General features: G+C 36.0%; 1 protein-coding gene and 1 long non-coding RNA gene across 3 annotated transcripts; one reads left to right on the top strand and one right to left on the bottom strand.

The window, feature by feature from the left end:
- The first annotated feature begins 405 nt into the window (after nt 1-405).
- On the top strand, nt 406-14,103 carry snx10a (sorting nexin 10a). Of its 2 annotated transcripts, XM_084423520.1 has the most exons (8): nt 532-650; nt 7,301-7,409; nt 8,463-8,502; nt 9,709-9,795; nt 9,968-10,068; nt 12,248-12,346; nt 12,795-13,010; nt 13,298-14,103. In XM_084423520.1, the coding sequence occupies exons 1-8, from the start codon at nt 644-646 to the stop codon at nt 13,455-13,457; spliced, it is 819 nt and encodes a 272-aa protein (XP_084279646.1). In that variant the 5' UTR covers nt 532-643; the 3' UTR covers nt 13,458-14,103. The 2 variants fall into 2 exon arrangements, with proteins under 2 accessions (XP_084279647.1, XP_084279646.1); XM_084423521.1 differs by lacking the exon at nt 7,301-7,409 and having other exon boundaries at nt 406-650; nt 13,298-14,087.
- LOC311299726 lies at nt 1,818-4,614 on the bottom strand. Its single transcript, XR_014629189.1, has 4 exons — nt 4,314-4,614; nt 4,109-4,167; nt 3,750-3,915; nt 1,818-2,324 (listed from the first exon to the last, which is right to left on the bottom strand). It is a non-coding gene; the product is annotated as an uncharacterized lncRNA (long non-coding RNA).
- Nucleotides 14,104-14,921: the final 818 nt, after the last annotated feature.

The raw sequence follows: 14,921 nt of genomic DNA, 5'->3' as shown, positions 1-14,921 counted from the left end.
AACATAATTAGTTCTATTTTGGAGTTCCATTCAATTAACAATAATCAGGAGATTTTAAAACCCCTGCAGAGCTGAAAATGCTTCTGTGAAAAATTACATTGGGGAAACAGATTATTGAGTGGGGAATGTCAAAAACAACAGAGAACTCAAGTTACACAATTTCTGTATGTAAATTTTGACTCACACTCCACCCGATGGGGCTGCCCATGTGTCCCTTCCTCAAACAGTATATATAAGTCAGAAAACAGTGATGTAAGCTGGGCCTGCTGAGTGTGTCAAGGTAATGCTGCAAATTAGTTATTTCCCATTTAATAGGATTTCCCAGACAGGGTAAGAAAAGTACAATTTAAAAATTAAAGAAGCAGGGTCTTAATGCTTCATACATGCATGTTTATTTACATTTCCACAAGTGATTCAAGTATACATCTAATTATTAATGAAAGTGGAAGGGAAGTCTCTTTTTTTTTTTTATCTTAGCTGAAGAATAACTGAATGTGATAGACTATGTCAACAAATGAACCAGAGAATTCTGGAGAGCAGCAGAGCAATCAGCTCTTACCAGAGAGGAATATTGCAAGTAGCCAACCACTGAAAACCAGTCACGCACTTCAGCACATGGAGGATCAAGACAAGGACCAACACAATGGAAGGTAAAAACTATATGTTAAATATGAAAGTGTTTGTATATTAACTAAATGAAATATGCAAAATCTAATAAACGTAGTCTAAAAAACAAAACAGAACCTCAAAACTTTCTAGCTGTTTTAAATCCCGATACTGCCCACTACATCCGTAAATTGTTTAGAGTAACGTTTTACGGTAATCGATTCTAGCATTCTATCAGATAGTCTGCAATGTGCTGAAGCCTGGATTTTAAATAGAAAAGATAATAATAATAACAATAAACATTTATTTGTACGGCCCTTTTCATACGTGAAATGCAGAAGACTTCACAAGCATAAAAACAAATATTGGCAATACAATTTCACACATTATCAATATACACAAATATTCAAAAACAACTATGAAAGGTTCACAAGGTAAAATAAAGACACAAAACAAACTTTTACACAATTAGCAACTTTAAAAAGATGGTTATGCCTTTTAACAATATGAATGCTAGAAGCCTCTTGCGTTTAATTTAATAAACAATTCCACATTTTTTGGAGCATAGTAGCTAAAAGAAGCCCCACTGTATCACTTAAGATTTGCTGTATAATGTGTCAAAAGACCAGCACTACTCTTAAACTACAATTTGGAACATATCTTGACAGACAGTCATATATTAAGTTGCCAGATTATGCAGTTTTTATTTGGTGAACTGGCAACCAATGTAATTCCATTGGTGTAATATGCTCTCTCATTTTTATTTTCATTAGTACTCTGGCTGCTACATTCTGTATCAATTTTAGCTTAGCTATACAAACCAAACGGAGCATGTACACTGCAAAATTTTTCGTTGTGAATTTACAATAAATAATTGGATAAATTTTGCATGACTTTCACAGTAAGGATTACAGCAATATACTGTGAAATATACTCACAGCAATTTACTGTAATTTTATATCTGTGATATTACAATGCATTGTTGTAAAAGCACAACTGTATACTGTAACTTCACAGCTTCAATGACAAAGCAATTACTGTGATATTACAGTACATTACTGGGGAATTACAATCTTTTGCTGTACATTGTTACAAGGCCCTGTACTTTTACAGTGTGTACTTTGAAAGTAATGTACAAGTTGACAATAATATACTGTGAATTTACAATCATTGTACAATTAACCCCCTCCCCCCAACAAACAACTCTGAGGTAAAGTCAATGTTAGCCCAATGGCATATTTATTAACAAATACATATTTTTCAATGTACAGCAGATGCCAAGAACTTCAAGAGTTCAAGAAATTCAACTTTCTAGTCATAAAAGTCAGAAAATGCAGAGAAATTGTGCAAACTTGCAATTCAACTAGCTGTGTCACAATAACAGTAATGGACAGGATGGGAATGAGGCCTTCATGGCAAGATAAGAGAGCGATGAAGGAATGTCGTAAAGGGGTCAGGCGCTCCTCTCAGTCTCAAACATTATAATGAGTCCACACGCAACAGCATTGTGTAAAAATCTTGTAGTGCAAAGTTGTCTTGAAAAATTACAAAAAGAACAAGGCTACTCAAAACTGAGCCTGACAACTACCGCTGCAAAAAAAAACTATGATGCCCACTCAAAGTCAATAAGTTTCCTCAAAAGGGTGCTCACATGAGGGTTCATTGTTGTCCGCTTCTTGGTCTTTGAGCCTCTTTCAGGATTGATGCCCAGGAAGCACCTGTTAATAAGCAAAGATAGTTTCAGTTTCAAATAGACTTACAGTAGGTATTGCAGACAGCATTTATCAAGGTGTGCTTTTTGCTGTGCTTTTTCCCCACATCAAACCCTAATAGATTTATAATCCAAACTTGTTAGATCTTACTCTCACCATAATTTTATTTTAGCCATTTTTAGCCAAGGTGCCTCAGGTTAGGTTTGCCTGAGGCAAATAGGGTTGATTTTCTACTATGAGAGGCCATATCAACGTGTGCCGCCACTGAAATGCATCTTCACGCAATTGGCCAGTTGGTAAATTAAAACCAAACCCTGTTGAAAGTATGACAAACATATCCTTTTCAATAAAGGGCCTGAGAGCATTTTGTTCTGCTTTGAAAGAAAATTTCATCTACTTCATTCAATACATTCGCATTTCGCAATAGACGTTTCAAAATCATCATCACATAGCCTGCCCCAAAACAAAATAAATAGCTGTGATTGGACCAGCAGGTATTTGTCAGCATAACATGTGTAGAAACCCAGACTGATCTGCAGAGCGAAATTGAATGAGTTCGCGAGATCAGGGTGGTCTCACCAGGCTAGCCTCAGGCCCCGTCCACACTACTACGTTTTAGTTTAGAAACGGAGAATTAAAACGAATACGATCGCCATCCACACCAGCGTTTTAGCTGCATATTAGAATTGATCTCCGTCCACATTAAAACGACTGAAAACGCGTATCACGTGACCATTCACCAACACTGGGCATGCGCGTGCCGGTGTAAACCTAGAGACTTTCAAACATAGACTGTAAAAAAATGCTTTCAAACATCAAAATGTCATTTATTAATATGTATTTGTGTCAAAATGACATATAAACATGTTTTCCTATTCTATTTTTCTTGGAAACGCTTCCAACACGCTTGCGTGTCGCATGAAAAATAGGCGTCGGTTCTATATAACATGTAGTGCTATGCGTTTACTGCGCGAGCCGCACCTGAGACGCTTCCAAGAGGCAGTTTCTTCTTCTTCTTACTGTAAGAAACTGTTCCAGCGGGTGGAGTTTACTGGTACTGAATATTACCTGTGTATACTCCATGACTGATGACACCCAATCATAGAGCCGAGCGCGAGCCTCTGCGTCATCGTTTCTAAAGTCCTCCGTTTTGACCCGTCCACACTAAAACGCCCTCCGGAGTTTCAAAACGAAAAACGGGTCGGCAGCGTTTCTAAACTTCTCCGTTTTGGGTCTCCGTTTTTGCCGTTTTAGTGTAGACGGGAGGTGTAAACGTAGCAAAAGGTCTCCGTTTTTAAACAAAAACGCGGTAGTGTGGACGGGGCCTCAGGTACCTCGTTTGTCAGCATTTTAGACCTCAAGACAATCATTGAGTTGGAAGCCTGTACTATAATGTGAATTACAAGATTAAATGTGATCTTTATAAAATACCTTTGAATGAACTCCAGCGTTGACGATCCAGCGGCAGGATACTCAAGGTTGAAGACGTAATAGCTGCTGAAGAAAGCAGCTACTCCGTGTAAAAAGAAAGGGTGTGGGCCCATCACGACATGTCCCTCGATGGATATAAGCCATCCAGAGGGCTTCATCATGTCACCTGAAATGAACAGATACAGCATTATGTGTTATGAGCACTTTGCGATCTGCTTAAGATACAAATGGCTATACAAATGTAATTATTATTATTATTATAATTATAATTATTATTACTTATTGTGGTCTTGTAGATTTCTAGAATGAAAACAAAATAATGAGTTAGAAATGTCGATACTAGATCAAAGTAACATTACCTTGAATGATCAAGCAGGGGCTGCTGGGGAGTTCTGCAGTATTGACCAGTGGCACATGGCTGTAACATTGTTAACACACAATAGCATGGATTTAGGATAAAGGATAAATATTGTTCATTGGTCAGAGGTAGTAAATCATGCAAGGTAAATGTTGATAATGTAATCACTCATTTTGCATTTTAAATATTTGAATAAAAAATCTTACATCAACTTCAAGCATCAAACTCTCTCTGATGACCTGGAAAGAAAAGAAAAAGGAGAAATTACACAAATGCAACCAAAAATAAGAATTTCAGTTTGAATGCAGATTATGATCATTGATCATTGTAATTTAATTTTAGCCGTATGTCAAAAATGATAGTGGTATATATATATAGTGTTTTTTTTCTGTAGCACTTTGAGATTGCTCACTCAATGTAACGTGCATTTACAACTTTTACAATTATTATTCATTCATATCAGGACAAGTGGGAAACCCTAATGTTAAAACCCTCCCGTTGTCGAACACGACATGAGACTAAAGGGGGTCACACACCGGATGCGCAGCTCGGCGCCGCGCCGCGCCACGTCTTTTAAATTCGAACACATTATTCTCTATGAGAGTACACACACCGGCGGCGCCTTTCGGCGTCTGTCCGCGACGCCCAGCAACGGCTCAGGACCGTGTTCAAAATCCTGCCGCGCCACAGAGCGCCATTTACATGGTTTTATATAAAATTTACATTTATAGAGATGTATATCTTCCTCTTACATTCTCATAGAGAATAATGTGTTCGAATTTAAAAGACGTGGCGCGGCGCGGCGCCGAGCTGCGCATCCGGTGTGCGACCCCCTTAACAGTTAGCTCAATCATGATGTAATGTAACTAGGATATCCGCTGAAAAAAATATTTTTTCATGGACCGTTTGAATCACTAAGTTATTAAAGTTAAACAGCTAACGGTTAGCCCTGCTAATCTATGATAACCTTGACTAATTACAGAAATGTGCACACATAAATAGTAATGTTTGTCCCATCATTGGTTTTTATAAACTTTACAAACACCAGATTTGTCTAAACGGTGATAGTGACATGAAAAATTATAGCGAAACTCTCTTCATTAGCTACTAACATTACTACTATTAGCAAATGCTGTGAGAGAACTTTCAACAATTCCGGGCACTTGCTAACAAAATGTGAACTGTGTCATGCGATAAACGTTTATTTGAAAGTAAATATTATCATCATATTAAAATAACATGGGTGTAAGTGCTGCAAACATGTATGCTACTCAGTACTCACCTTCTCCATTCAGCCCGGAAATTCAGAAGAGGGACACGACCGCGCCTTTTCAGTTCAAATTCAAAACAGTTCGGTTATGTCATGTGACTTTCCAGGGCATAATTTCAATACAATATTTCACTGTAATAATACTGTTTAATGCTGTGAAATCCTTTTTTTTTTTCACTGTGTTGCTGTGATATTACAGACCTTGTTGTGATATAACAGCAGGTTTTAGATTGCAATATTTTACTGTAAAATAAGAGTTAAATGCTGTAAAATCCAAGGATACTGTAGTTTTTACAGGTATTCATTGGGATATTACAGGGAAACTTAATTACAACAAGTTACTGTAAAATAATACTGTTAATTATTGTGAATTGCTGGTAATTTTTAACAGTGTATAATGAAAATAAAAGTGGCCCAAGAATTGATCCTTGGGGAACACCATATAATATTTCATGCCTTTGATATATAATGAAGAAGTTCCTTTCTGTGCATTACATTAATATGCTGAAAATATATGCAATTAGGAAACAACTATTTGTGTACATAATAGTAAAGACCTAAACTCCACGTAAAAAAAAAAACATTTGATGTTTATTTTGTAAGACTTAAAAATGTTTTGTTTTGCAAAATAGCAGTTGTTCTGCTCGTTTTGGACACTTTTGTATTTCAACAATTAAGATGTTGAAAATGAGTCATTGATGCCAAATGAAAATGTCAGGTCTTGTGCACATACCACAGTAAAGAGAGATGCTGAGATAGTTGTCATATGCCAGTCACAGTCCACGTTGCGGTGACTGTCATGTGACCTCGCTTCTGACATTTAGTTCGATTTTAATAATGAAACTGAAATGATAAAAAGAGTCATTCTCCTTACAATATTTATTTAGTTATTACTGACTATTTTTGCTTCTATACCGGACTATTTAATATTTCTACATGTAAATGACCTCTACAATGATTGTCTATGATTGACTTTGCATGTGAACCAATAACGGTTATGGGTCCCATTTAGTTTGCAATGTTCCAGTCTCTTTGCAAGGCCTGCATTACATTGTCACAGGTTAACAAAACAATATGCACAAAAATCAGGTCAGACTGATCAGGGAAAAAAAAACATCAAAAAAAAAAAAAAAAACCTATAGCCATTTGTGTAATGCTGAGATCTCCAGAAGGATATCCCATGGAACATCACAATGATTTCTCCTGCGTCTATACCAACTGGAATTATTTGCTTCATTGGATGTTTGGGATGAAGTCATAAAATGTAAATATGTAAATATGTTACATCATAACCATGATGATTTCTAAATGATCCATTTTTGTGTAACTTTGTTCCAGTTATAGGTTCTGGGTGTATTAGGGAGGGAGCTTATTATTGTGAATGTTCAGCATGTCTGTATACATGATATTTAAAAAAAAAAAAAAAAACATTTAAAACCTGTTTTTCAAGATATGGATTAACAAATGATGAGCTGGTTCCATGGAACAGTTTTCGAATATAATTTTGCTAGAACTTTTCTTTTCTTTTTTTATTGAGCAATTGGCAGTGTAAGTGTAAAACTTTGGGTAATTTGTTCCTTTAACAACAAAGTCAAGTTAAAAATAGATTAAAAACAGCTGTTATATTTATAAAGAGGTCTCTATATATCAAGGCTTAGAGTACCAGAAATAAATATTGAACTTATTCCGAAAATTTTCCAAATCAATACCAACGCACATATTTTGTAGGCTAATATTTGTTTATTGATTATTATAATAATAATATTTATTATTGTTATTATCATATTTTATTTGGTGTAATAATAACGGTGAAGCACCTGCTGATTTACACTTACAATAAACGTAAGTGACGAGAAGTATTTTCAGTGTTGAGAGCCGCGCATGCGCATGTCAAAGTCCGGAAAAAAACTTTCATTTCTCTAGGAATCTCCACACGCGAACTTGTTGCCATTGATCACATTAGTCTCTCAGCAGCACCTGGAGAGCGGCGGAAGAGTTACAAAACACCAAGGCATAAAACACGACAGAAAAGGTGAGAATAACAAATGAATGTAGCCCATCTCATTTTATGACGTGAACTTATAAATAAACTTATAGGCTTTACTATAATGAATGTTAACGAAACAGTAGAGTAGAGAAACGTCAGAAAACGTTTGTGTTGTTGATACGAAGTAACTGTTAGGCTACCGCTGAACTGTAACCACTCAGCGAGGTTTTCTAACAGAACATTACCGCAGCATGGTTCTTTTTCCACACTGTTAAAGTTTTTTTTTTTTTTTAATTGAATGCCACCACTTGTGATTTCTTTTCTTAAAAAAATCTTTCGATTTTGTTAAAACTATTCTTTTATATTTTTGCTGTACATTGAACATATAGCCGTTCGTTTTAAGTGGTTTATTTCTAAGTGGTCACAATGTATACATCTGTTGTGCTTAGGGTCACTTGCTGTCTGCTGGCCAATTAGTCTGGGATTCCTAGAGTACTACTAGAGGAACTAAAGAGTAATTAAGTTATAGGCTAATCATAGTGAAAATCATAACAATTATTTTGAGTATCAAGGAAAGTCACAGATGGCATGTTTGTTTGGACTAATGCTAATGGGACTTCCATTTTTGGATGCACAAAATAAGGAAAGTGGTCTGCTTTATGATTCACTTTAGACGATTCTCTCTTACTCAGCATGCCATTACTAAGCATGCACAGCAAAACCTGATTTCATTGAAAGAGTTGAAATGAATATCTGGGATTGCTTTGGATACGATTGATTTATTGGTTTAATGTCTGACATCACCCCATTCCTCACTGGGACTTGCTTGCTGCCCTGCTCAGTAGAAAAGTTAGCATTGCTGCTTAACCACTTCAGTGAAGTGTTTTATTTTCACATTGATTTATTTCAGGTCGATCAAAATGGTTTTTCATAATTTTGTTGAGCTCTTGAATCACAGTTATAACACTGTAAAACTTGTTAGTTGTCATTTTTAGACCATTTCCTATTTTCTCTAGTCTTAGTCCAAGAGAAACAAAACAATCCAAGTTGCCTACTAAAATGTTCCAACACTCAAAACCAGTCTCTTTCTATTTCCAGTCAAATCTCTGAGATGGAAAATGAAAGCCTTGTGAAGAAGGTCAGTGTCTTGTTTTTCTTTACATTTCATGTTCATCTGGGGTTTTTTTTATTACTTTTTTTTTTTTTTTTAAATCAAACCACAACTTTCAAAAAGAGTAATTTGAAATGAGTCTCATCTTGTGATTGGTGTTCTGATGTTGGAGTCTACTCAAATGGATTATTTTGTTTTGCTAAAATGAAATGTTTGCAGCATTTAACTAACTTTTTATCCCAATGCCTTTTTAGATCAATGTTGACTTGATCATTGTATGAGAGAAAGAAAATGAAAGTCTCTTACTGAACTGTACTGCACTGAACTGCAATTGTATCATGCCTTTGTCTGGAATTTTTCAAGAGGAAACTGGCAGCACATAATTTCACTGGCAATAGTTGACACTTGTTTATCAAATGACTTTTCACAACCTTGCAATACTATAAAGACTTGTTTTCATTAAAATTATTTATATTTTGGGATATGTTTATTCAAAAATAATCACTTTAATGAATGTCTCTAAGATTAGGTGCAATATGGGTTATGCGCAACAAACTTCTGTATTCTAGTCTTTTGTGTGCTTTGTTAAATATAGAGCTGTTTTACTCAAGATGCCTTCAAAGGAGCGAGCAAAGATGAGCATAAACAATGTTCATCACATATGGACATTGATATCTAAAAATGTTTTTTCTTTTCTTCTCACTAACATTCAGATATTAAAATTGAATAAAATGGCAACAATAAAAATACCTAGCTAGGTTAGCTGATTTCCATAAAAGTCCATTGATATCGCCATCAGTTCATACTGCTGTTAACACTTTCTCTGACAAGCGGATACAATGAGACCTGTTTTTCTGTTTGTTCATGTGACGTTTGGCATAAAGCCTATTCATATGGCTTGTATATATTGGCTACAGGAAATTGTTCCTGTAAAAACCCTTTGAAATGTCTCAGAGGGTATTTTTGGGAAGTGTTCTGTTTGACCTCAAATGGGTTTGTTGGCTGTGGTACAACAAAGTGTGTTGATTTGAGAAATTCCAATTGCACATTACAAATAAATTCCAAATACCCTTTCAAAACTCCAGTTAGTGTGAAAGGTGAATGAAAGGGCAGAGTCTGAAGCACAAGAAAAAGTACAAGCACACTTTCTGCTGTGCTGAGTCACTTCCTTGTTCAATTTGAAACATTTCAGTGATCATAAACGCCTAACACTGACTGTTTCTCTTGTTGCAGGAGTTTATAAGTGTATGGGTACGAGATCCTCAGGTACACAAGGAGGATTTCTGGCACACGTACATCAACTATGAGATCTGTCTTCATGTGAGTGCAGTACCCACATGTTTACATTGCACTGTTGTTACTGGGAAATGTTATTAATCAGACTTTATTTTCTAATGGATGTTTGGCTTGCCATCTGTGTATATATATTTTTTCCATCGCCACACGTTTACCAATGTGAACATTAGTTTCAATATATTCTTCTTGATTATAGACCAATAGTATGTGTTTCCGAAAGAAGACCTCTTGTGTGAGGAGGAGGTATAGTGAGTTTGTTTGGCTGCGGCAGAAACTGCAGAACAACGCTCTGCTCATGTAAGTACATTTGAGGATATCACACTCAGGGCAATACAATATTATATTTTAATTTAAAATAAAAAAGTAATGCAGAAAAAAACAGTACTGCATAGGCATTTGGTCTTATTAGGGGTCTTAAAGGTTGTATCAGCGATTTCAGGCCCCCCCCAAAAAAAATCACATTCATCTAATCTTTCCTAACGATCCGCTAGCTGCCCGCCCCATAAGCAGGCCGTCCAAAACCAAAACAAATAGTGTTCCAACCAATCACCGACGGGGTGGGTGCACGGCTGCACGCGAAGTCGGAGTCGCGAGCGCAAAACCTCACAACACCCACCCCCTGTCGGTGATTGGTTGGAACACTATTTGTTTTGGTTTTGAGTGGTTGGTGAAACCAATTGTTTTTGTGTGCAGATCTCAGAGCCTACAGAGATGCGTTTTTTTGACGGCCTGCTTATGGGGCGGCAGCTAGCGGATCGTTAGGAAAGATTAGATGAATGTGATTTTTTTGGGGGGGGCCTGAAATCACTGATACAACCTTTAAAGGCCCTGTTTACACCTAGTATTAAGATGCGTAAACATTTATGGGAAGCGCGCTATCCAAATGGGATTTAAACTTTGTTGGCTGAAGACCCAAGTTTGGTTTGAAGACACAAACTTACCAAGCACATTGTTCTCTCACCATTCCTGATTTCTAACGCACACTCACAGCATTCGGCGGCATCTTGTGGCTATCAGCAGAAACGAAAGCTGCTGCAGAAAAGGCAAAATACAGCTAAAGGTTTTAGAAAAACAAAAAAGCTCTACAAAAAGTATTGACAACAGCATAATCAATAATTAATAATATTGTTTGTTTTTGCTTGTTCATAATTTCTTTTCATGATTTGGCACGTTTCATTGCGTTATCACAAATAAAAAACAATTGACTCCATGCACAACTGAGCAGTGTGCTTACAAAATCTTTAACACATTTTTAATAATATTTGGATAAAGATGATAATTTTCCTTGGCTAGAAAACTTTTTGCCACTACTGTATGGCAGTTTATTGACTTTCCAACTGATCTTCAAACCATGTGGCAAAAGCAAGTCACTTTATTAGGATTGCAATCTTTCCTGGAGTTGTTGATAGAGCTCATGTTCATGTCATTGCTCTAACTATAAATTAAGAGACGTATATCAGTAGAAAAGGATTCAGTAGCATCAACACTAATTGGTTAATATTTTCCGCAATGCAAATCCATTTAAAAAATTTTTTCAGTGTCTTAATTGATTTTCTTACAATTACGTTACATGATTAGTGTCATGCTGTTGTGACTTCACCCTTGTAGGCTCACTATTGGATGATTTAAAGTCCCTCTGTAGTCAATAATTTTATCCCTTAAAACTCATCTTTGATCACTAAAATGGCATATTTAAAAAAAAGTTCCCTGTGAAATTGTTGTATTCATGCCTTAAATGCTTGAATGTAACTCTCTACACCCTTGCTTCATTTAGAATACGCGGAATATGCAGATTAGCCCTGCCTTCACTCACTCATACAGGCTCGTCTGCAAGTAGATGTATCAGAATGCTAATGCGCTTTATGTATCACTCTCTACAACGTCGGACACATAACCGTAATTAATATGATTAGCCTTTTGCTTGACTACGTTATCAAAGTTAATAATGTTACACAAACTGTGTTCCCGTTCACCATCTCAGAGTCTGCCTTCTAAAACTCAGCATCCTTAGATTCCACTGCTTCGCAGCATAGTAATAATGATGATATGCTAAATCCCGTCAGCACATTGACAGGATTGGTTACAGGGTAGTTTGTGACGCAAGGAACACCGGCGATTTCAAACCGCGTCTTTTTTCACTGCAGTTTTAAGGAGAAAATTCTCAGCAATGGTGTTGAATTTGCACATGATTTGTCTTAAAGCATATTAAAAACACCACATTAACATATAAACAACATTAAAAACACCACAGGTGGTCTTTAAAAGTTGAGGGCAGCCATTTTAGAGGGCAGAGTCTTAGACTTTGCTGAAAGTTGATTTTTCCCTCATCTAGTTACCTCTACTTGTGATCTGATCGACCAAAACGCATCTTAATACCAGGTGTAAACGTGGCCATAAAGTCACTGTATAAATTTGATTGTTAAGGACATGAGTGTAATCTCTCCCTTTCTTAGCGATATGTCTTTTGTTTCTGTAGAGAGTTACCTAAACTTCCTCCCGGGAATCCTTTCTTCAATCTCAATAATGACAGCCAGATCACTCAACGAATGCAGGGGCTGCAACAGTTTCTTGAGGCGTGAGTTTCTTCTGGCACTCTCCTTTTTTGGTCATGATTTATGATTAACTTGATTAAAATGAATTTGAAAAATAATTCTGGACATTCAGCAATTAATACATTCTATTCTAGATTAGACATTTTGCCATCTAGTAGCTGCTGTAAAGGGACACATTCCCTGTAAACCTTTAGATAGAGTAAATATTTTTTACTCAAACATATAAAACATAGTATATATTTGTGCAATATTTAATATAGATAGTAATGAGTGTTTCATTGTATGTTTTATTGGAAACCTTTTTATTCTTTTCTCTTTTTAATATTTATTCTATGTCAAAATGAACAGTTAAGTCATCACAGCCACTTAATATTTTGCACTTCTTTAAATAGAAGTTCTTTAAATCCTCATCACCAATTTCTAAAACTCATTATACTCCATGTAGTTTTATTTAATTGTTTGTGTTTCTAGAGTTCTACAGACACCATTACTGCTGTCAGACAGTCGACTGCACCTGTTCTTGCAGTCACAACTGAGCATTGCAAAAATGGACGCTTGTGCACAGGGACTGACACATTACACTGTTGCACAGGCAATCCAGCGATGTATCGGCGATGCACGTTTCCCTGTGGAGGAACCGCATCAAGAAGAAGACAGCAAAACATGCTGCGACTCAGACTGTGACAGGTGTGCGCCTCTGTCTCATAAATATCATAACCCCAGTGTTACTTAGATATGGAAATTGCTTAAACGAGACAGATTTGATCATGCTATGATCATGCCATGGTAGAACTTGGTAGATGTTGAGAAAAAGAGACATTTGGCCATTAATAAATAAAAAGGGGCATTTAAATATGTAGATTGAGTACATTTATGTATGTATTACATTTAATACATCTGTACAAATATTGTGATGCACAACATGAATATTCCTGTCTGATTGACTTTGTGTGGCAATTTATTTCTTTTTGCAGTACAACATCCTCTGGCTTGGGCAATAGTATAGGACCTGTTGAAGAAGACTCTTCCCATAACGAGAGTTTTGCCCATGAATTTCAAGCCGCGACCCCTGAGGCAGAACTCTTTAGCAGCCTGTCTTCATCTCCTAGCAACCCGCAGCATGTGCACCCTTGAAGTGCACTCAGTTATGTGAACGCAAGAGATGTGCACATACATATACTCTGTCAAAGAGTTGCTGCTTACAGCCTCCAGAGTTCTATTTGGATGGATAAGTGAAAAAAGTTTTTTTTTATTACATGTTGTGTTTGTGTCCATGCTGTTTTTTTTTTTTCTATGTATAAAATATCTTTTTATTTCATTTCCTAATATGAGTTGGCTTCATATTAAATCATCCTCCTTAACTAAAGTGCTGACATGGAAATATAACAACAACAACAACAATTGGAGTAAAGTAGACAGGAGTGAATTATAGTATGACTTGGCATCATTCCTGTTTTTCTTGAGACTGTCATTCAGGTGTCCACTGTATGCGTTTAATGTGTGCCTGACAAATAAGCTTTTTAAAATCTCTCTTCAGCATTTTCTTCTGTACAGATGTGCTTTTGTTTAACAGATTTTAAAATAATATCAGTAAGTTGAATAATATCATTTATTACTTTAAATGCTTCTTAAAAAAGTCTTATATTGACATTGCTGAAAATGAGTGTTGAAGAATGTAAATGTGTGAGGGAAGTGTTATAAGTACATTTATTGTATTGTGATGTGGTGTATATTCAGCATTAAATGAATAAATGGTTGTTTTTTAAAAATCCTAGTTGTGAATGGAATTTGTTGATGAAATGCCTAGAGATAACTTATTATAACTTAAGTTTTCAAATAGAGAAAGAGACTAGTTTCTGCCTGTTGTTCACATGACATGAGCCATTCAGATTATATTAAATGCATTTCATTTGTTAAGCCAACATGATCATAAGTTTGATCATTATAGGATAAAGGGCATCATCATATGGGCAACATATTAATATTGCGAAGGTCATTGGTGCATAAGAGCTGGATGCAACAAGCTTACCTTTCCTCTAACATGGACTACTTGTTTGAAAGATTAAGGGTGGATGTTGCACTTAACCTGCCACATGCTAAATGGTTGTCTCTTTCTCTCTCTCTCTCCATGCACAACACAGCACTTTTTTCAGTAGGCTATCTAATTGTTGTTTAGGAGAGAGATTAAATTCTCTATAAATGAGGGATGAAGTTTTTGACAGAAATGTTTTGTTGACACCGGTGGTCAGATTGGGGTTATGTTCGATCTGTGTAGGTGTAGATTCATCAGCATCTAGCAGCAGCCGATAAACACTTTCAGTATTGTCATCCAGATCACTAGAATCGCAAAAGCCCACCAATCTCTGCCGCTGCCAATCACCATCACTGTGGTGCCAAAACTAAACCCTGTCTGTTATTATATAGAGTATATTTATTAGGCCTATATTACATAATATATAATAATATTATCAATGCACACATTTTATAAAAATACAATAAAAAATGTCAGTCATGTGAAAAAGAAAGGACACCCTTTTGAATTCTAAGTATCTGGACATAATAAAACAAATCATCTGGTTTTAAGCATGTCTTAAAATT

Source organism: Rutilus rutilus (genome assembly GCF_951802725.1).
Source record: "Rutilus rutilus genome assembly, chromosome: 11".
Taxonomy (NCBI): Eukaryota; Metazoa; Chordata; class Actinopteri; order Cypriniformes; family Leuciscidae; genus Rutilus; species Rutilus rutilus.
Note: the sequence above shows the minus strand (reverse complement) of the source record. Positions and strands in the feature narration are given on the sequence as shown.